The sequence below is a fragment of the Zeus faber genome (genome assembly GCF_960531495.2).
Source record: "Zeus faber genome assembly, chromosome: 6".
Lineage (NCBI taxonomy): Eukaryota > Metazoa > Chordata > Actinopteri > Zeiformes > Zeidae > Zeus > Zeus faber.
In genome coordinates, this window is record NC_137201.1 from 10,303,030 (window position 1) to 10,325,990 (window position 22,961).

A 22,961-nucleotide genomic window follows, 5' to 3' on the forward strand; every position below is an offset into this window, starting at 1 on the left:
TATTTATATTATAGCCACATATACAGTATATGAATCTAATCATAATATGCCGTGCAACCATAGTAAATGTAAAGTTTTTATTATATAAACCTACATATAATACTTTTTTTTAAATTGTTTTTCACCAAATATTTCTTGTTCTTTTGTTTATTTTTAGCTTCATTTTTATTGTTTATTTATCATTATTTTAGGTTTATTGTGTATTGAAAATTAAAAATAAATAATTGTCATTAACTTATAGGTTTATTTAAATTGTTTTCTGTTTTTTTGCTATTTATTATAATTGGGTTTTTTTTTATCTATCTATCTATCTATCTATCTATCTATTGGATTCAGCTGGACAAGTTCACGCCTCTCCACCTGCGAAAGAAGATCTTGCAGGAACAACAAATACCGCCGGTGGTGTTTGAAATGGTGCCGTCCTCTGGCCTGCTGAACCCCAGCGACAGGATAAACATCCAGGTCCACTTCATCCCGGTCGAAAGGGTGAGTAACCGCCCCATACCTCATACAGTGGTACCTCGACTTAGGACTGTAATTTGTTCTATAAGAACGGTCGTTGATAAAACAATCGTATGTCGAAGCAATTTTTCCCATATGAATTATGAAATCATGAAGGGTGAAAATAAACAAAATACACAGCACAAACACAGTAAGTATGAAAAAAATATTGATAAGCCACGAACTACGTGCACACACGATGTAGGTCGCCCGCTGACTGACTGCTGACTGACTGCTGACTGGCCGCCAACTGCAAATTTCCACGGTCATATCTTGGAGCAGTCGGTCGCAAGTCGATACAAATTTTCGCGACTATCGCTACTCGTATCTTGGATTAGTTGTAAGTAGAGGTACCACTGTAGTAGTCTTTAAAAAGATAAATCATCGGCTTAAAATGGATGAGATTATCCCCCCATAAATACTTGTAACATTGTAAAGAGACACCGTTTCTGGAAGTGGTGGAATATAACTAGGTTCAAGCACTTTGTTACTGTACTTAAGTCCATTTTTCAAGCACCTGGATTTACAGGTATATATTCAGTTTGGGAGACTTTAGAATTTTACTCCACTGCATTTAAAAGCAATTATCTATATAATCAAATGGGAGCCAAATTAAAAAGTCAGAGACTGCATCTACCAAAGCTGTTTAGGACTACTCATTGATGAGATCCAGGTCCTTTATTTTCACACCACCTATACTATTCTTTTGCAAATTGTAATCAGGATCTGCATGAGCACTTATCTGCAGGTGAAAAGGTACATTTGGACTTTATTAAAACAGGTATTTTTTACTTCAGTAGAAATGTGTTATTTTCACTTTTACGAGTTTTTGCGTCAGGGTGTTTGTACGTTTAGTTAAGTAAAAGGTTGCAGTACTTCCACCAGTGAGTTCTGAAAGTGAATAATCACTAGAGTTTGTGTGTCACTTATGCAACATCTTTGAACTTCATAAAAGCAGCCTACAGATCTAAGACCGATGACGTGGTCACAGAGATTAGAACTGTGTGTGTGTGTGTGTGTGTGTGCCTGCGTGCGTGCGTGCTTGCGTGTGTGTGTCTCCGCAGTGCGCCTACAGCAGGCGGCTGGTGCTGAGCTTGGCTCACAGCACCCAGCGGGTTCTGATCTTGGCCGAGGGAAAAGGCGAGGAGCCCCAGCTGGAGTTCCGCCCCTCTGTGCTGGAGCTGCATCCCTGCCTGCCCTTCAGCCTTGGCGAGGACACCGAGGTCATCGTAAAGAACCCCTGCCCCTTCGCTGTGGAGTTCTATTCCCTGGAGTTTGACACACAGTATCACGAGGAGGAGAAGGTACCCCCTCCCATCACTTCTTCTGATATTGAAACAACCCAAAATGAGAGTTACAATGGGCAGATTTATCCGAGGCAGATGTTTCAGCTGTACACGACTGCCTGTTTTAGTTACGCTCTATATATCACTTAATCTTTGAGTTGTAATGACACCACGTTTTTTTTTTTGGAACACCATTAAAATTGCTTTTATAAAGGCGTTAACGCTCACCTTACTCTGCTGAACTGCCCTGTTAAAAAAAAAAAAAAAGTATCACAGTCAACATGAATCAAAGTGACAGAAATCAATCAGTTTCTACAAAGTGACAAATTTAACTGACACTTTTACTGGAATTACAAACTATTGTACTGTATGTTTCAAATTTTTTTAAATTATTGTGATTCTTGTGATTCTCTCATCAGGATTTCTCGGTTATATATAAAAAACACTTTCCTACCCTTTACTTCTTTCTTGAATTCCTCACTTTCTGAATAAGCCATCCTGCATTGCCTCTTCCCTCTCAGATCCTGCGGCTGATGAAGGATTATGAGACTCAGCCTACGCTGCTGCTGCCTCCCAGGGCCCCCGGGGAGGCTCTTCCTGCAGAGCTGCTGGACCACTACAAGAACCACTGCTCCCAGCCCGGAGCCAACGGTACAGCCCCAAGGCCCAAACAGCCTTTTCAGACGCTTATCCGTAAATGCTTATCCAGAGCTAGCAACCAGCCTCCAGGTGAACCTACAAAAGTGTAGGTGACAACAAGATAGGATCTCTATTTAATAAAATGTTCGCCATTTTTTAACCTCTTACCAAAATGTTGGTCCCCAGCATTACAAACGCTTCATAGCACAACCTCGCTGAACACGTAACCACTGGGAAGCTCATCATTCCGCTGCAGCTTTTGGCTGTGCGGGGCCAAAAACTCAACGGGCAACGGGACATTTAAGCGTTTGAAAAATGTTTCAGCTCACAATGTTAGTCAGATAGTCTTGATATGTTTTCGCAATTTGTTGACTGTTTTGCACTTCCGTAAATCAGCTGTTCTGGCTGTATCCGCGCTAACGTTAGAAACTAGAAACAGGAAGTCACGCCAATTCTTACAAGCGACCTGCTTAAGCCAGTGTTATGCTCTCGATGTAAAAAACATAATCAAAACAACAACAACAACAACAATAACAACAAAACTGATCATGGCATGGTCTCCCCAATTCAATAAGAAAGTTGGATATATTCTATGAACCTTCCATTCCACACCGGCCTTCTTTTTCTCTTTCTCGTTTTCCTTTTCTTTAATGCATATTGAGATTCACCCTCATCTCAAAAAATACACAGTCATCAGGTACAATCTCATCCTATTTTCTTCTCAACAACACGCAGACCGTAACATCATGTTTGGTGTTGTAGCTGTTCCCGCAGACAGGGTGGGAGAGGGATGCGCCGGGAGCCAGGGGATGCTGGAGACCTCCCCTGTATCCAGAGCCATCGGGCGCCACATGGGCGTCGACCTCTCCCCCGAGGCCGTCGCCACGCGCAACCGCCGAGGCATCTCCATCATTGTGTACGGAGCACCGCTGACTGGTGAGGACGCAGTGGCAGCAACAACTCTGAACGCCCCGATTGTTTCTAAATCATCCCAGTCAGAAAGAATTACGATGACACAAGACCTACTCTGTGCATTGTATGTATTTTCATGAATAAGCGGGATATGTGCAGCCAGCGGGTCATTATGTTTTTTGATCGAGTTAGGTAATGAGTGGGACAGAACATGATAAACGTTGACGTAAGCGCTGAGAACAAGTCTAAAATTGTTATTTGAATTAGAATTTTGCAGTTAATGTTGAAAACCTGGACATTTTAGTGTTTTACAGATATTTGGTTGCATGTTTTTCATGCTAAATGCAGTATCTTTGAGGGTTTCAAGACAATACTTGTCATTGCTTTGGGCTGTTAACTGATGTCCAGTAAACATACATTTGCATAAAGCAAGCATATTTGTCCACTCCCATGTTAAGAGTATTAAACACTTGAAAAATATCCCTTTAAGGTATGTTGAACAGATGAAAAAATTAACTATTTGAATTGATTGACAGCCCTAAAAAAAATACATAGAGACAGAATATTGAATTGAAATTGTTCCATAACTAGTATGCCTAGTTTTAAAACTAGTGAGCCTTGCCCAGCGGAGCGCTTGGCGATTGCAAAAGCGTAGCAAACACTGCAACGACGTATCAAAACTATTCGCTCTACAAAAAAAACTTCACCCTCGATATGACTAACCCATTTACTGATATTTCATGTGGAACTGGACATGTCCACGTTCATCTCTTCAAGTCTTCTGTAGTAGTGTCTATGTAGCAGCGTGTGTGTGTGTGTGTGTGTGTGTGTGTGTGTGTGTGTGTGTGTGTGTGGGTGTGTGTGTGTGTACGTGTGTGTGTGTGTACGTGTGTGTATTTGTTCAGGTAAGAGCACCATGGCAGCCCACCTGGCTCGCCACTACGGTGCGGTGTGCGTGAACCTGGACGCGGTGGTGGCGGACGCACTGAGCAGCGGCGTGTCTCCCAGCAGCCTGACCGCCAGGCAGCTCTACCAGCAGGCCACTTGTGAGCAAGCCCAGTGGAAAGCCCAGGAGGGAGGTGAGACACCAGGACGGATAGAAGGGGAAGAGGAAGACAGGATGAAAAGAGGAATATGTAGATGCAATAAATGTAACTTTAAAGGATGGGAATTCTCACAAACTAGACTGTATTTACTCTGCTACACAAATGATGATGAGTTTTTGTCGTCCAATTTGCCACTTTCTGACAGTTTAAGTTAAATGTGAAACCACACAGGAGTTTATTATCGGCAGATAAAGTATTTACAACTTCTTTAAAGGGGGCCTTGCCATATAACGTGTGGGAACGCCTTTATATAGTATAAACTATATTATATACTACTAAAGTATATGCTCAAGTAATATCAAAACTTGTATTTTGCAGCGGTCCATTCCATTTATTCCATTTCAACATAAAAACAGCCTAACGACATGGCAGCGATACATCTTCACATACTTGTGTCTATCCATGCGATTCAAGGCCTGGCTGGACAGGATCCCATGGGCGAAGCTGTCGTTCTCAGTGTGGAGGCTGTAGCCAAACACACGGAGGAGCACAGTGACGACCTTAAGGAAAAAAAGCCTCTCTTTCCTGAACAACTATTGGCTGACGTCCTGGATGAGAGGCTGCAGGTATGGTAATTTGGTGACAGCCCATCTCTAGTCATAAAAGCAGGTAAGATAATGTGCAGCCAGCCGGTCCACAACATCCCACTTATTATACAGCTACTTACGTAATAATATAATACATTGAGGTAGTATATTGATATTGAATTATTTCATAACTAGTATGCCTAGTTTAATAGACTAGGGCCATTATTCAGAAATTACTGACCGCTGATTGACAACAGACCACATTATTCCACAGAGACGTGTAAAAATTAAATGCAATAATGTTTGCGGACAACTGCGTTGTTGTCTCCCAAAGAACTTTTTCCCATTGTGCATTTGTAGGTCATTTTGAGCCTACTGCTTGAATTGTTGCCTGGGTATTGAAATGTGGTGCGCTACTCAAAATGAATTGACTCCTTTTGATGGATTGCGTTTGCTGATTTATTTTAGAGTGAGGCTCTGCCCTCATGAAACTCGACAAGCACAACATCAGATGGTGAAAAGTGAAGCCCGGAAGTCAAAAATAATCACTTTCAAACAACTTATTGGCTCGGTGAGATTCATTTCTCCTTTTTCTTGGCTGATGATGACGTCCCCCGGGGCGGCAGAAAAGCGACTGTCACCGCGGCGTTGTGATCGACGGCCTGGAGTCCGTGCACGTGCAGACGCTGGCGAGCTCGCTGAAGATCATCCTGAAGGCCCTCGGCAACCGCAGGCACATCTACGTGGTGGACCTGTGCGACTCCTACGTCGCCCAGAAGGGTCGCGAGAGGGCACGGAGAGATGCTGAGGGTGAGAACCCGAGGGCACACACACACAGCACACACACACACACACACTGCTTAACACATGCAGATGAAATGTAACGGCAAATATAAAAATATATTTTAAAAGACACACACACAAAGCCTACAGTTTAAAGGTAACACACACACACACACACACACACACACACACACACACACACACACACAAAAACATACATATAAAAAATGCCCAAAAAATATAGACACATATACATATACACACACATACACACAGATAAAGGGATTACGTCATCATTTAGCGGATGCTTTTGTCCAAAGCAACTTTATCCATACACCGATGGACACAGTCACCAAGAGCAGTTAGGGTTTGAGTCTCTTGCTCAAGGACACTGCAGCATGCAATCGGGAGGAGCTCAGGACTGAACTGGCAACCTTCAGATTACTGGGCAACCCAGTCTTCTTCCTGAGCTACTGCCCCCAGAGAAAGAGAGAGAGAGGGCGAGAGAGAGGGAGAGAGAGCGATATGTGGTTGTAACAATGTAATATAAACAGTATTGTAAGTGCTAGTGTTAACATGTAAAAATGTATAATAAATATATAAATGTGTGTGTGTGTGTGTGTGTGTGTGTGTGTGTGTGTGTGTGTGTGTGTGTGTGTGTGTGTGTGTGTGTGCCTGCCTGTGTTCAGAGGCCAGGCAGAAGGAGAAGGAGGAACGGGAGAAGCGCCACCTGCAGGAGATGGATGAGGAGGAGTACGACGCCCTGCAGGAGGAGGAGAAGGAGCGCATCATTCAACGGCGCCTCGACAACATCAAGGAGCGCAAACGCAGGTTGGGGAAAAACACGGATTGAAGACGGAGTGTCCGTTTTTTTGTCAAATTGTGGGAGGAATTTATTAACTGGAGAAAATCTCTTTTTCTGCTGCGGCTCATAGGTATGACGCTGACGAGATAGCAAAGATATACGTATGAATCCAGTTATAAATACCCCCACAAAAATATAAATAAAACATAATACATTTTAACCCCATTCACTGTCATTGAGGCTGAAATTGCTTTAATAAAAAGTCATTTTCCATGCTTGACATCAGAATATTATTTGGAGTATTCGTCCTTCTTCCTCCCTCACATTTACCTGTGATTCCGTGTGTGTGTGTGTGTGTGCGTGTGCGTGTGCGTGTGTGTGTGTGTGTGTGTGTGTGTGTGTGTGTGTGTGTGTGTGTGTGTGTGTGTGCGTGCGTGCGTGCGTGCGCGCGTGCGTGCGTGCGCGCGTGCGTGCGTGCGTGTGTGTTTAGGAAGCTGGAGGAAGCGCAACGGGAGCGCGAGCTGGAGGAGAGGAGGCAGAGAGAGGAGGAGGAGTTAAAGAAGAAGACCAAGAAGGGGGGAAAGAAGGACAGGGAGGACATTTCGGGAAAGAAGATGGTCAGTTCTCTACCTCTCCATCCATCCAGAAAATATAGTTTGGCGCTCCTTTCCTTCCACCCCGCCCTTATTGAAGATGTTCCGCCTGAGCCGCAGTGGCACGGACCACGTTTCAGCTCTCGTATTGAGAATTAGAATCAGGATGAATTTCTGTTGCTTTGCAAAAAAGAGTGATGAATATCTTATTGAGTCTCTTGGTGCTTTCAGGCACGTTTGACAAACTGCAAATAAACTACAAATTAACTTGTCCAATTTTGCTTGATGTTAGCGTCAAATTGCCCCCATTCTACATTAAACTTGTCAAAAAATGTTTGATGAATTGCAACTTCTTTTGGTATATTATTCATAAAGTACTGGGGGCTTCCGGTTTTCATTAAAGACATTTAACATGTGCTCTGGGTACCGGTGGCTACCTTGTTTTGACGGCCGAAAAGATCTGTCTCTCGACCGCTGCTCTCATCGTCTCTTTGTGTGTGCTTCTCTTCAGTCTGCGTCCGTTCTGGATAACAGGAAGATGTCTCAAAGCATCGTCTCCAAAGATTCACCCATCGAGCCAGGTAGACGCGCCCCCAACATGTCCATAGCGACTAACATATGAAAGTGTCCGGCTCTGACCGGCCTTCTTGTCTTGCCCAGCTTATGGAAGCAGAGACGGCGAGGACGCTTTCAGGGACAGGAGAAGGGGGAGCATGGCGACGGTGGACGAAGCTGCAGTCGAGGGGTCTCTGTTGGATTCGGAGGATGGGTTTGCGGTGAGAGACCCCGCCGCTGCCGTGACATAGTATATCTGCCTAGTCAGCACGTATCACTCAGCTAGCCATCGCCAAAGTGGGGGGAGCCCTTCAAGGGATTCCTTATTCCCCTCCGGGTATTTGAGTTTTTCCTTGAGTCACTTCACTGTCTTACACTGTAACAGTTAGCATCGCCATCATTTGAGGAGTGGGCATTATTACCCCTGGGCGGAAATATATTATCTGAGAATTTTCCCCCGGGTGGTCAGTGAGGTAAACCTGCTTCGCTATCAGGAACAAAACGGAGATCTTCGCTTTACCAGTGAGATACATTTTTGGTAAAATAAATGAGAACAATACAGTGACGCTCTCAAAGCGATGAAAACAATATTGTCTGATTGCCTTTGTGTGTGAGTCCGTTTTTTTTTATCCACGTGAGGTTCAGGCGCATCCCTTGACCAGCCCCTGCTGTAACTTCATGTTTCGTACAATAATACAGATACAATCATGAAAAATATACTGTTCCAGCGCAGGAGCAGGATAAGACGTGCGAAGAGGATAGAAAGGAGTGTTTTCTAGATGTCTCGAAAATATTGAGCAAACAGGGAGTCGTGCACGTCGTGCTACGAAATAAAGCATGGTACTGTATCTCTTACTGAGCGGTGGCCTTCATCGGTTGCAGAACTGCAGAGATGGCAAGGTACATGCGAGACGAAATGAGGCCTACACAGGAGATTTACAAAATACATTTCAAAGAATATAATAATATGTATCTAATAATATTGAATTTTCTATAACACTGTCGAGTAGAAGAAGGGCTGTGCCCGATTTCTAACGTCTTCTTTCAACGGGTTGGAAACAGACATTGACCCCTACCGAGCATAATCCTCCAAGCCTCACTTCTTCCTTCGAAGCACAGTGTGTTGTACGGCTTTTTAATCGCGTGTTGTCTTCGCCGCCATCCTTCACCCATCTGTCTCTTTCTTTGCCAATCCCCAGTGCAGCGAGGCAGAGATCCAACTGCTCTGTCGGTTCCGTGCCTACGAGCATAGCCAGTTCCACCTGGCCCAAGTCCTCCACTACTGGGACAGGGTCCATGGTGGGCTGCCACCGCTGCCTGAAGAACCCCCTCTGGAGGCGGAGGACGTACACACAGACAAACAGGTGCCTTTCGCTCTATTCCAGTGGCTAAGTTCTTACAATTTTTGCTTTAATTTAAATTTTCCAAAAATGTATGCCTCATTTGGTGGCATGAGCAGAAATCTTTTAACTAAACCCTTGACAAAGTAGGAACTTAGGAGTTGGACACAGACACAAAGGCAAATTTCTTAGTTCTTAAACTTGGCATACTAATGCTAGTTAAACCATTTCAAATCAATAACCCATTCAATGTGGTCTTTTCTTTCGTAAGTAACCATGTAACAAGCAAGATAATGTGCAGCCAGCCGGTAATTATTGCAAAGTAACAACCTTCAGAATGATACAAGACCCCGATCGCACTGTCAGGAGTTATTTTGCGATCACCACCTGCTGCCTTCACACTATCACACTCATGTACTGTATGTCTCAAAAGTCAAATTCTACTTTTACGAACAAACTCTTTCTTCTTAAGCAGCGAGTGCCGCTATACATTTTTGACCTCACATTTGCCTCCACCGCCGACCCCTCAGCAAGGGCACCCGCATACCCCATCGACCAAGAAGCACAAGAAGGAGCGAGACAATGATAAGCTGGAGAAGGAGAGACGAAGGGTCGATGCCAGGCTTGCGTCTCCAGGGCATGGCCACGGCGCGGAGGTCCCCGCCTTCCCCGGGGTGGATCTCGAGCCTAAGCCGACTAGTGTCCCCCACATCGTGCTGAGCGTCTCAGAGAGAGATCACCCCAGCACACAAGAGTTGCTCAGCAGCAGCCTGCCTCCGCTGGACGAGGTGTGAAGCGCAGTGTTTACAACATTATTTAGATAGATAGATACATACAATATAATTATGAGTCGCCGCTCACGGTGACCTTTAGCCTCCTCCCATAATATCCATTCCTTTGTTTGTCATCCACGCACCCACCCTTGTTCTTATCCACCCCCCCAGGTGTTAGACGAGCTGGGCTTGGGCCCCAGCGGTCCTCCGATTCCTCCTCCCGTCATCTTCTCTGTCGTGCCGTTCCCCACGGAGAGGGCTAGGCCTGGAGATCTGCTGGTCAGTGACCACTTTGCCTTTCTGGAACCTGCCGACGAGGAGAAGAAAGACACAGAGGGGGACTCACACTCAAAGGTAATGAACTGGCACACACCATCTATCTATCTATCGATCTATCTATCTGTCTAACTGTCTATCTATTTATCTATCTATCTATCTATCTGTCTGTCGGTCTGTCTACCTATCTGTCTGTGTGTGTGTGCGTGCACAGGAAGGAGTGCCGGTTGTTCCTGTGACCCCGCCCCCCAGAGGGCGTGGCAGGAGGGGTGCCGCAGACAAGAGAAGGACGCCTGTCAGCAGGAGAGGAGCGAGGGGAGCGTTTGGGTCCCGTTCACCGCATCCATGCACCATCACCCCTCGCAGCGACCTAGACCACCATGAACCGGGTCAAAGGTGCTCTATCTATCTGTCTATCTATCTATCTATCCATCCATCCATCCATCCATCCATCCATCCATCCATCCATCCATCCATCCATCCATCCATCCATCCATCCATCCATCCATCCATCCATATCCGCCGCCACCCTCTGCACAGTACATTCACTAGGCAGAGGAGTATGTTCAGTGGCAGACTGCTGTCTCACTCCTGCTTAACAAACAGACTGAGGAAGTATTTTGTCCCCAAGGCCATATGGCTTTACAACTCCTCCCAGCGATGGCGGGGTGAAATTGAATGCTCACCTGCATCCTGTCATTGGGCTGCTAAACTGTCAGTCAGCCTTATGCACAATTTGCATTTGCCTTTGATTCTATATTTATCTTCAATTTGTATTTTATATTTCTACTACTTTCTGTAGTCCTTCTGATGGCTAGATTATCACTTCACTGCTGTGTTTTTATTATTGTCCCTGGTACATGTACATGTATGTGTGTGGGCATGCTTGTGTATATAACAATTTTGTGTGTGTAGGTTGACAAAGTTCCGCTGGGTGGTGCCGGCCAATGGTGAGGTGACTCTGAGGATCTGGTTCCACTCCGACACTCTGGGACAGTTCGACCAGACCCTTAACTTTGAGCTATTGGGCACCAAGAGACGCTACCAGCTCTTCTGCCGAGGACTCTGCACCTACCCCTCCATCTGCAACGACCCCACGTCAGTTAGCGCTCTCTGCTGTCATTCACATCCACGAGGGGGCGGGGGAGTTAAATTACAATTAAATGCTTATCTGATTGAGTTCCATCCTTTGTGTTTCTTTCAGGACTATGTTTGCCCTGACTAAGAAGGTTCCTCGTGTCGAAGAGGGCCTTTTTAAGGCTTATGTGGTCAAAGCTGGATTCTACGAGTTTGGACCGGTGCTCTGCGGAAAGAGCAGAGACGGGTGGGAGAGCAGTGAATGATGTGATTTCCTGTGTTGGTGTGTTTAACAGTAACTGAATGGCCTTGTGTCTGTGTAGATACAAGGAGGGAAGGTACCCAAGGAACATGGAGAAGCTGGTGATCCACAACACCTCGGCCATGGACGCTGAGGTCCACTTTATTTATAAACACGATGCCAAGGCCACCACCTATCTGCTTGACCCCCCCAGCATGACTCTTAAACCTGACCAGAAGCAGGTAGAGCGTAGAACAGAAAGCTTCTATTATCTTGGGGGGTTGATTGATGAGTTTGGTAACATCAGATGATTCCTTCCCCGCTAGGAACTGACAATCTGGGCCTACCCGACCAAGGTGGGCCACATTGAGGACAGCCTGATCTGCTGTATCAAGGACAACCCGGAGCCCGTTGTCATCCGCATCTCCTGCTGGGGCGTCCGTCCTGAGCTGGAGGCGGACCCAAAACACCTGACCTTCGAGAGGATTTTGCTCCACAGGTAAAAATTACACTAGCAAGGAGATACATGCCACAAACACATACGCCACATGCCATGACTTTGCAATCCTTTATGACCCCATTTTTATTACCCCCTGCCTCTTACAAACTGCTGACCATAAATAACTGGCAATGACTCTTTTTCTGTTGTTTGGGACCTGAATTTAAAATTCCTATGAGCTTCAGGTATAGATTGTCTTCGATTTGAGAGCATTTACATGAATATCTGTTTCGTTATTTTGAAATAACAGCCCGCATTGACCTCTTTTTTATTATTTGGTTTGATATCTTTTGTATGAAGGGACTCTGAATTCTCGGACTCATCAACATCACCAGACTTTCATTTCAGAGTACATGTCATCCCATGTACTCTTCCAAGACCATACAACATCCTCTTTGAATTTCAATGGATCTCAATGGGAATTCAGCTGCACACAAGATTCAACTACATAATACTGAAATTCACCATGGGATACATGGTTGGCTAAATGGGTGTTAGTCAAAAAGAGGTTAAGTTGTTTAAGGAGTCATTGGTCACCACAATTAAGCCAGAAATGCAGGAGTCGTTTCCTTCATTAATTTCCTCATTGACTTCAGCAGGATAGTTCGTCAGAACAACTTTCTGCTGAATTAATACATTCGTAACACCTTAATATCTGCCTTGATTGTGATGACCAATGGTTCCTTTTACACTTTAACTACTTTTTTCGATCCATCAGATGCACCATTCAGCCATACGCACGGTGGGGTTATAGTTTATGAATCTCCTTCCTTCTTTTCATACACTTGACTTCATACAACTACACATCGTCTTCCTCTCCTTCTGCTGCCTCTACCCCCAAAACCCCCTTTCCCCTCAACTGCAGGGAGACCAGCCGTACCCTGACACTGTACAACAAGACAGCTCTGCCCGCAGCCTGGAGGCTGCTAGGTGTGCAGGAGCTAGGGGACGACATCAGCGTGTCCCAGAGCATTGGCGTCATCCCGCCCAAATCCTCCTTCTCACTGCATCTCGTCTTCCGGCCCATTAAGCCCATCTTCATCAAGAAGGCCTTACGCCTGGAGGTGCTGTACCCCAGTACGCGCCCGTTAGGCTACGTGAAATGTCTCTACGGGGCAAAATAACAATGGGTGGTTCCACCCAGTGATATGTAACATTCTACGATGCTCTGAAAGAAGTTTTTGAGTTTTTTCCGCATGTGTGTGACCCCACAAAACAACAGGTTTACTGGAGTAGACTTCTTCCCATTGTGATAGCTGTCCCGTAGTAACCCTAGCCCATAGTAATACTTTTTTAACTGCTTTTTGAGCCTTCTTGCTCTCTCAAGACTGCATCGTAGACTGTCCTCTTAGCACAAGGAGCAATGGAATCTCAAACAACAGTGTTTAGGGTTTACAGGTGTAGGTCTAAAATTCCAAACACAGCTAGTCCTTGACAGCAGATCACAATGACCTAAGCAGGGTGGGGAAATGTGCACTTCCATTTGTATGATTAACAAAAGCCTTCCACACTTTAGCGTTTGCTTTGTATTGGATAAGTAGCCAAGATAATTGTAGATATTGCAGCCCAAGTACTTGGAAAAAGGTATTCAGGTACTACAATTTTCCTCTGCTGATGAATATCTATCTACAGTTTGTATCTGTATATACATATAGCCATCTCTCTATTTGAGTTCATGCATATACCTGTGTATTTTTCCTCACAGGTGTCCGACGTGGAGAAAATCCTGGGAGTCGTGCACACCGATCATATACAAATCACTACTGAGGCCTACGATGTATCACTTGATATCAACTTTCCTAAAGGTAGTTATGGCAACAGCCCACAATCACTCTCATGACCAGAAGCGGTCGATGTTGACATTTTATCCCCATGCTGTGATTTCACTTGAGAAAAAACAATGCTCCGTACTGTTCAAATTGGCTTCATGTGAACACATAACATTGGAAGTTTTAAAATTCTGACTTTAATCCGTAGTTTTCTCAACTTCTTGTTGGAACTATTTGTTTATTCCAACACACAATCTTTAAACTACGGGATAGTTTGTGGCTGCTTTCACACACTGCAACCCTGAAATTATCCGGACCCGGTGGAGCTGTATGTGTAAATGCAAATGTCCGAATCATTTGGACCAGACATTAACCGGACTTTACCCAGTCAGCACCCTCGTACAAAGTCCGCATAATGTCCAATTGAGCGGTATGTGTTAACAGAGCAGGTGATTGTCTGGAGCATTCACAGCGAGGGGTGGGTCACATGTTGATGACATCTCCATCATGCGCCAGTTATTTACCTTTGTGCGGATCTTCGTGCACGGAGCATAGCTGCTTCGTACTCCTTCCTTCCCTTCCTGTATATGAGTACATGAGTATCAAGGAACTTTGACCGGAGTTCATGTGTGAAAGCAACTTAGGTTTTAGTTTGGTGATATGCATTTACTGTACTCCCATATTATGGGACATCCCATATAACATGATTTGTCCTGTTCCAGGGCCAGGCTGTCTGGACTATGGAGCCATAAGAGTCTTTGAGGAGGTCAACCTGTCTCTCACCATGAAGAACAATGGGAAATATGAGATTGGCTACAGGTGAGTGAAAAAAGGACTGAAGTGACAGATTCTGACATTAATTAGTGCTTAGATAGTAATTACATACTTTCTTCCCTTGACAAGGTTTCTGGTCGAGCGGTCTGAGCCGTCTCAGCCAGATCTGGCCACCTTCTTCACCATTACCCCCCAGCAAGGCTCGCTGATGCCTGCAAAGAAACCCACCACAGTAGGCATCCTCTTTAGACCCAGCAAGGAGGTCTGCATCAGAGAACAACCCGTCTTGCAGTGCCAGGTATGGGCCGCCTCCAAACACAACCTTCCATTCCACTGCAAAAACACATGGCAAGTAATGTCAATAAGCAAGTGTTTGCGTTTTAGAATTCTCCCATCACTTTGACTGAGATTATTGATTAGAATTGCTAGGAAAAGCTTCATGTCATACATGATGAATGTGTCATGGTAAGTCTATGAAAGCACCTTCTGATGCACTCACTTGGACACATCATCAGTGTTGTTTCCTGGAGTCATTGGCTGTTTCGGGTCTCACAACAGACACCCTCCAAGCGACCCGACCGAGGCTGATCAGACCTCGGCCTGTGTCCAAGTGGCGACTACTAACCCAACTGCTCCCCCCTTTTAGGCCAGAGCCATCTGGAAGCTTTCTCTGCTGCCTCCATGTTGTTGCTGATGGCTCTTCTTCTGCTGAAGCCACTTATGCCTAGGGTTCCATAGGCCTTGTTCAGGGAATGGCCAGCAAATCCCCGACTGCCCACCTCCACCGGCATACACCTAGTCTTCCATCCATTCTTCCGACAACCCTCCACCAGCTGTTGGCATTTCTCCCTCCCTTTCATGAGCCTCCTCCATTCTCTCCTCCCAGGGCACTGTTAGCTCCAGCAGGATCAACTGCCTCGTAGCCTCTGAGACGAGGATGATGTCAGGTCTCAGTGTGGTGTGGATGATGTGTGGTGTTACTTTAACTGTTTCTCCAAGTCAACAGTCATCACCCAGTCTTGGGCATGGAGAGCAAACCGGCAGTGCAGTCCTTTGATGTTTTAGTTGGCTTCTGCCCCTCCTTGACAAAGCAGATGGTCTTGGCTGTAGCACGGAGGTGTCACCTATCCTTAATCCCTGTACTGATTGCCTCAGCAATGGACTTGAGGACATGGTCATGCCTCCAGTGATAACGGCCGTTGCTTAGGATATGTTCCAGTGTCCCTGCCTTGGAACCCAAGGGGCATGCTGCTGTTTCCACTTTTCCCCATGTGAACAGGTTAGATGGGCTTGGAAGAACATCGTAAACCCCCTTTATCAAAAACTTGATCCTCTGGGCGTCCCAGTTCCAGATGTCCTTCCAGGTGATGCTCCGCTCTGTTGCCTGTTCCCATTTTATCCAGGCACCCTGCTGCTTCATGGCCACTGCCCTGCTGGATGGCTCCTCCTCCACTGAAGCTTGCACCTCATCCTGCACCATCTTCCGCCTGCCCTTCCCATGGGCAGAGTCATATCGGGTTGTTCTAATGCTCCCGAGGCCGGCTCTGCCTTGTGCCACTCTCCCCAGGATGGTCTTGTGCTTCAGGCGGGTCTCTGGCTGCTGGACTGCATCGGCTGCCCTCCACTTCCTCCCCGTCCTCACAGCGATCCTTGCCCCGGACACTTTCCCATCTCTGGACTCTTGAGTTCTGCAGGTGTTCCCGTGCCCGTTCGACAATGAATTCCTCCCTGACCGAGCTGAAAGACAGCTTGAGCTTGTTGTTGTTTCCATACAGCGCGATGATACTCAGGCTCAGGCCAGCCACCTGCGCAGGTAGCTACTCATCTTGCGTTCAAGGCCTTCCACGATGGTCATGGGAACCTCATATATCAACAGAGGCCAGAGGATTATTGGGAGAATTCCATGCTGGTAGACCCAGGCCTTGAATCTTCCAGGGAGCCCAGACTTATCCACTGCCCTTAACCAGCCCTCCAATTCAGTGCTGGTAGCCTTGAGAGAGGCACTGTCCTTCAGGCTACTGTTGAAGACCTTCCAAAGGCTCTTCACCAGTTGCTCTGTGATTGTGGGGATCTGGTCTCTTCCCACCCTGAAGCGGAACTTGTCTGTGATCTTCCCTTTCATTAGAACCAAGGACCTGGACTTTGAGGGTTTGAAACTCATGCGTGCCCATGACATGATGTTCTCCAAACCTCTAGGACTCAGAGGTCATCCATGCAGGCGCTTATGGGAGGTTGCCTTTCCAGACTTGCTTAGGGGGCTGCGGCATTCTGGTTCAGCTGCCTTAACCAGCATGTTCATTGCCAGTGCAAACAGGGTCACTGAGATGGTGCACCCAGTGATTATTCCCACTTGCAGCTGGTGCCAGTCCGATATCACCTGGCCAGAAGAGACCCCTAGGCTTAACTTGCTGTAATAGTCCAAGAAGAGTTCTTTCACCTTCTGGGGTATGTGATGTCTCTCCAGAGCCACTTCGACTAGTCTGTGGGGTATTGAACTATAGGCGTTGGTTAGGTCTAGCCACAGCACAGCAAGGCATCCTCTGCCCTCTCTTGCCTCCCTGATGAGCTAGGTCACCACTCCTGTGTGTTCGAGGTAGCCAGGGTCTCCCGGTATGCCTCCCTTCTCTACCGACGTGTCGATGTAGTGTACGACCGTATGTGTGTGTATGTGACAAATAATCTCTTGAACTTGAACTTGAACTTGTTGCACAACAAGAAGGTGGAGAGTCTCTTGGCCACAATGCTGAAGAAGATATTGCTCTCCACGCTGAGCAAGGAGATGATCCAAAATTGTTGATGTTCTGGGAGTCCTCCTCTTTCGGGATATACACTCTCTGCATATCTCCATTGCTGTAAAAAAAAAATCTTGGGCGATCCTGCCTCTCCTCCAGATCACCTCCCGGGCCCTCCAAAGCCGATGGAGTAGCTTTGGGCAGTTCTTACATACTATGTAGGGCACTCCACTGGGCCCTGGCGCAGAGCCGGCTCTTGCCCTCGTCACAACTTCCTCCACTTCCTTCAGGCTAGCCTCCTTCAGGTTGAAATCCGCTGTTGGCTCCGGAGGTGGTGTTCCCAGTGCTTCACAGGGACCCAGTAGTTGTTCTCTGTTGGGGTCACTGTAGGTGCCATTAAGGTGGTCTTCGATGGCGTCTTTGGGACATGTAAGGTGACCAGTCTTCTATGGACCAAGGATTTGCTTTGTCAGCTTGAAGGGATTGGCCAGTAATGCTGCCCTCTTCCTTGCCCTCTCTCTTCGCCTGTGTCTATGGCCTTCTGCTCTCCTCAGGCTTAGGAGCTGTTTCCTGAGTGTTGCTCGTAGATCAGCCAGGCCAGCTCTCTGGACTTCTCCTGCTGCTTTATATTGCCTCTTCCCTAAGGCGCTGGATTTTCCTTGCTCGGTGGTTTGGAGTGTAGGTCAATGTAGTCGGCCTGGGGGCCTCTGTTCCAAACCACTCGGCTGCAATGTTGATAATGAGGGTGGTCATAGTTCTAAGCCGATGGTCGACGTCACCCTTGGTTGTCCCTTCTAGGATCAGGTCAACATCCTCGTCAAACTGCTGCCACTCCGCTCTCTTTGAGGACTTTGGCCACTGAATCCTTGGTCTGGCCAAGGGAGCCCAGCCTGGTGTTCTGGCTTCAGCTTGCTACTGTTGGGGGTTCTGTGCATTGCTGAACGTTGGAGTGGCAGGTGCGTTGCTGGCAGCAGGTGTTGGCGCCACTCGGGGGCTCTGGGCACTGTGGGTTGCCTCCTGGTCTTGCTCCTCCTGCATCTCACCAGAAGTGAATTCTGCGCTGTGTCGTTGGTTCCACTGTCAAGCATCTTATCCTGCCCTGATGGATCTTTAGGCTCCTCTCGTTCTTGCAGGTTTTGCCGCATATACACGTTCTCGACATTGTTTGTCCGTTGTCCTAGGTCGTTATTCTTGGATCCGTCCGATTGGGGTGCTCATCCGCCCCCCCTCTCCGGCTCCCTTGGGGGTGTCTTCTCTTTGTAAGTTTAGTAGCTTGCTTGTGGGTTCTTCTTCACAGAACATAGGAGTTCGGGCTGCCAACCCTCTCCACCCTAGTTGCCGTCTCTCCGGCTTCCCTCTGTTTTTCCAGATGTCACCGCTCTCTTCGTGGTTGTCAACCAGTCTCTTCCTGGTTGCCACTAGTGCTCCAGGTGTTACAGTCTATCAAAGCACCTTCTGATGCACTCATTTGGACACATCCACATTCTGTCCCTCCTTGACAAAGCAGATTGATTTGGCTGTAGCACGGAGGTGTCCCCTATCCTTAATCCCTGTACTGATTGCCTCAGCAATGGACTTGAGGACCTGGTCGTGCCTCCTGCAATAACGGCTGTCAGCCAGTGCCTGAGAGCAGCTGCTTAGTATGTGTTCCAGTAATGATAACAACAGAATTTACTGGTCAAATGTTGTTGCGTGTGCTATGAGAAGCTGATTTAATCCTTTTTTTTTTCGTGCAGGTAATTGAGCCAATCATCGGACAGGGTGGAGAAACCATAGCCATCAGCCCCCTCAAGGTTACAGCACGTGCCTGTTTTTCCAGGTCAGAGTTCAGTATAAATACAAAACATAATTCAACATTCATGTGCTATGAACAAGGATTGGATTTTACTATGATAGACTAGACTAGGATGGGATATTACCATCCTGTTCAATCCTAATATTTTATAATATAAAACAATGATAAATATATATACAGTATATATATATTTTTTTTAAACAAATATAATAATATAATAATATAATATACATTATAAATAATGCTCATCACAATCTGCAAGCTTTGATACTGTAACTTCAAAACAACATAATGCTAATTTATGGGGTGTGTTCTCTTCTTCAGGTATACAATCATACCTTCCAATGAGATCAACTTTGGAGGGCTGGCCTTAGGCAGCAAAACCTCTCTGACTTTCAACATCGAGAACAACGGAGAGTTTGAGTATCGCTTCACTATTGGCCGCCTGCAGTCAGTCCCGCTCGCGAGGCAAGTGTAGGACAAACACACACCCATTTTCAAAAACATTGCCAAACCAAACGCCTTTTTGAAATCTGTCAGTCACTTAAATATCATTTTGTTTTCATTCCGATCATTATTTACACTGGAAGTGACATTTAACATGGGCTATGGATGTGATACAGTCTACAGGTGAAATTTAATCAGAGCTCAAGGTAATTCAAATGTCCCTGGAACGCCGTGAACACCAGTGTTGTGCTCATAAATCGAAAGTGAATGATAGGATATTTGGATTATCTAATGTGAGGTCAGGGGATTTAATGCAGCTGTATGTTTCAAAACAATTTGTGCTTTCCATTATCTGACAGGGCTTTTCATAGAAAATAGACGGTGTAGCAAAAACAGTAATCTTGCAAACCTAATTCGTGGCTCATTTCACTTTCTCTTCCCACTTCCATTGCTCAGCCTCAATGGTAGAGGCCAAGGCAAGAAGGTACCCCCCGAGAACCCAACGGGAAAGCCTTCGGCTGCCGGCGCCAAGGTGAGGCGCGCAGATTCCGTCCACCAAGAGGCGGGCTCTACGCAGGTGAGTGTACCTCAACACCTTATTCGTACTTTGCACCAAATTAAAAAATATTCGATTTTCAAAGCCATTGTTACACCGCTGTATTGTTATTTCTTTTTTTTTAATCTCAATTAACTGCAACTTGAGGGAGAGCAGTCTTGTGTTTGTTTGTGCATGTGTGCTCGACCAGTGCAAACGTATATACCATAGACTGAAACAATATGTTCATGGAATTTGCAGCCAGAAATACTTTCTACTTTTAATCTTACTTTTTATACTTCCCATTTTAAACTCTGCTCTCTGTTCCTACCTGAATTCTAACCAGATAGGTAGGTAGGTAACTAGGTAGATAGGTAAGTGGGTAGGTAGGTGCAAATTGTCATGTATGCATAAATATACAGTATGATATATATATTTAGGTAGTTAGGTAGGTACATGGGTGGGTGGGTAGGTAAGATTTGTATGCATATATATATATATATAAATATACTGTATATATACATTTTTTTACATATATATTTGATTTACATATTATTTGATTGACATTTTCCTTAAAAATGAAAGCCAGCGGTTTGAATACAATTTAAAAAAAAAAAGGTGAAAAAACAAAACTGATTGCAAAATTTATGTTTTACAGTTATTCCCACAACATGATGTCCCAGCACTTATATGATCTTAGAATAACACTGTAAAAGTCTCTCTCTCTTACTTTCTCTCTCTCTCTCTCCCTCCTCCCTCACTCCCCTCTTCTTCCTCTTTACCTGGTTCCGCTCTACCGACCCCTCTCAGCTCTCTCAGAATCGCCTCACCTTGGGGGTGTTCACGGTGTTTCCCTGCTCGGGGGTCATGTTGCCGGGGTCCCAGGTTATGGTGACGGTGGAATGCTTGGCCGAGCAGCTGGGAAACTGGAATGAGTGTTTAGCCATAGACATCAGTGACCGCGACCCCGCGGACCACCTGGGCGGCATCCCTTACCGACTGTTGGCCCAAATCTGTGTTCCAGGTTAGGGAGGGCTGCTATGTGACGCTATCTGCACAGTTCCTCTATTGGATCTGATGGATTGTCTAAGGGCAGCTGAGTCATTTGAAGCTTTTCAACACACTTTTAAGCTTTTAAGTCCTGCTTTTATCTATTTCATTGTATGTATTTGTACACAAAGTCCTGACCTGTATAAAGGTTGATGTTTTGGGAACTAAACGTTAAATGTGACCTTTCTCCATCTCCATACACCACTATTGTTTAGAACTGCACCAATGAATTAGGTAATAATACCACATTATGCAATAAATTGGTAATACACATTGCCTTTATTATGTAATAACACCCACATACAAAATGCAGTGTTATCACATAATTATGGTCAAATGTATTTCATGTTGGCAAGTTATTTCAAAATGCAGGGTTATCACATAATTTGTTGTTCGAACACTGATGTGATGTCTCTCACTTTTTCAATTTAGACAAATGCATGTTCAACCACAGAGCCACGGTAGCCAACATCCAACGCTCTCTCTCTCTGTCTCCCTGTTCTTCCGTCTCTCTCCCTCGCACCCCATGCAGCCATAGTGTTGGACTTTGCTTCCATCTTCGAGGAGCACCCGCTGTGTCCCAGCGGTGCGATGCTGTCCACCGAGCCGTTCCGCCACGCCGACGGCGTGTTCGTCCAGGACGAGAACAAGTTTGTCTTCAACAATGTGCTGGTGGGACGCGTTGCCCGCGCCCGCTTCCGGTTCACCAACAACAGCAAGGTGTCCTGCCTACTCAGCCTGGCCGTCAGACCTGCTGGTGCTAAGGTATAGTACATATCTAGGACATCTAGGCAGCTGGTGGTGGTGGTGGTGGTGGTGGTATTGTATTGGAGGAGGTGGCTCAATAAAATTCAAAACATGTGGGTCGTAGACACACTGAGAACTGTTGAATGAATGACATGACAGCTCTTTAGCTTTGAACAACGTTACATGCAACAAAACTTGGTAAATAAATAAATTAACCGCCATGTAATTTGCCCTAATTATGACTTACAATACTTATATTTATTACTTCTGTATATAAATCAACCCTGAAGGATCTCCCTGCAACCAATCAGAGTTGCACAAATAGATCACAAGCACTGCTAACACGCCTCGGGCAGAAAGCTAGATTAACAAAATGAACAGAATTACAAAAAAAAAAGGGAAGAAAATGTTTTGTTACTTACTGACCGGCCGACACCGGGTATACTTTTGGTTGTTAGAGATGTCAGTTTGCGGCTTTTGTTTTAGGTATTGAGCTCTTTTTTTTTTTTTTTGCTTCAGTTCTCTCGTGGTGCAGAGGGGTTTGATTTGGCTCCTACCATGCTGACCATTCAGAGCCAGGCTCACTCCTTCGCCGTGGTCACCTTCACCCCACAGACTATGCAGGTCTACCAGGCGGTGTTTGAAGCCACCATAGAGGGCGGCACCAGGTACCTTTTGGCACCAGTTTTTCTATCCCTGTCGTATTTGTCCATCGTACGACTTGTTCTGTTATTCCTCTTCCTATCTCTCTCTCTTTCCCCTGTTTCCACAGCGCGATGACCCTGGCCAGGAGTAAGGCACTGAGATTTGATCTATTAGGAGAGGGCAACTTGCCGAGCGTGTGTGTGATGCGTCCGACGCTGAAGGACGGTCAAGGAAACCCACTTCTGCAGTTTGGGCGGCTGCTAGTTGGGCGCAGGCGCAGACTGCCCCTGGTGCTGAGAAATGACGGAAGCATGCCCGCACAGGTTAACGCAACAACTTGCCTTTGTCTTTTTGTAGACAGTTAACATGTCTTTTTTGCCCTCCTCGGCTAAACACACTAAAAACATTATTGGCTTAGAGTCATTGGATCAATTTTAAATAAATTACTTGAATTTAAAAAAAAAATGTTTTTCTCAACTTAAAATGTGCATCTCAATTTCTAAATTTTAACCTGAGAACACCTAAAAATATATAGGTTCAACAAATTAAAGCTA

General features: G+C 45.7%; 1 protein-coding gene across 1 annotated transcript in view; it reads left to right on the plus strand.

Moving 5' to 3' along the window:
• Window positions 1-22,961, plus strand: part of hydin (HYDIN axonemal central pair apparatus protein) — a gene marked incomplete at both ends in the record, with an annotated part of 94,232 nt that overhangs the window by 52,051 nt on the left and 19,220 nt on the right. Inside the window, 32 exons of the mRNA XM_080002781.1 lie at window positions 337-486; window positions 1,566-1,805; window positions 2,309-2,438; window positions 3,201-3,362; window positions 4,244-4,417; window positions 4,859-5,010; window positions 5,598-5,781; window positions 6,444-6,585; window positions 7,050-7,176; window positions 7,664-7,733; window positions 7,813-7,928; window positions 8,907-9,053; window positions 9,578-9,835; window positions 9,992-10,174; window positions 10,349-10,428; window positions 11,012-11,194; window positions 11,301-11,420; window positions 11,497-11,656; window positions 11,741-11,913; window positions 12,779-12,977; window positions 13,619-13,718; window positions 14,405-14,501; window positions 14,586-14,754; window positions 15,343-15,414; window positions 15,803-15,973; window positions 18,925-19,007; window positions 19,308-19,451; window positions 19,887-20,007; window positions 20,776-20,989; window positions 21,548-21,780; window positions 22,282-22,430; window positions 22,535-22,730. Of these exons, the coding sequence (XP_079858907.1) occupies window positions 337-486; window positions 1,566-1,805; window positions 2,309-2,438; window positions 3,201-3,362; window positions 4,244-4,417; window positions 4,859-5,010; window positions 5,598-5,781; window positions 6,444-6,585; window positions 7,050-7,176; window positions 7,664-7,733; window positions 7,813-7,928; window positions 8,907-9,053; window positions 9,578-9,835; window positions 9,992-10,174; window positions 10,349-10,428; window positions 11,012-11,194; window positions 11,301-11,420; window positions 11,497-11,656; window positions 11,741-11,913; window positions 12,779-12,977; window positions 13,619-13,718; window positions 14,405-14,501; window positions 14,586-14,754; window positions 15,343-15,414; window positions 15,803-15,973; window positions 18,925-19,007; window positions 19,308-19,451; window positions 19,887-20,007; window positions 20,776-20,989; window positions 21,548-21,780; window positions 22,282-22,430; window positions 22,535-22,730 (4,899 nt within the window). The remainder of the gene's footprint in view (window positions 1-336; window positions 487-1,565; window positions 1,806-2,308; window positions 2,439-3,200; window positions 3,363-4,243; window positions 4,418-4,858; window positions 5,011-5,597; window positions 5,782-6,443; window positions 6,586-7,049; window positions 7,177-7,663; window positions 7,734-7,812; window positions 7,929-8,906; window positions 9,054-9,577; window positions 9,836-9,991; window positions 10,175-10,348; window positions 10,429-11,011; window positions 11,195-11,300; window positions 11,421-11,496; window positions 11,657-11,740; window positions 11,914-12,778; window positions 12,978-13,618; window positions 13,719-14,404; window positions 14,502-14,585; window positions 14,755-15,342; window positions 15,415-15,802; window positions 15,974-18,924; window positions 19,008-19,307; window positions 19,452-19,886; window positions 20,008-20,775; window positions 20,990-21,547; window positions 21,781-22,281; window positions 22,431-22,534; window positions 22,731-22,961) is intronic.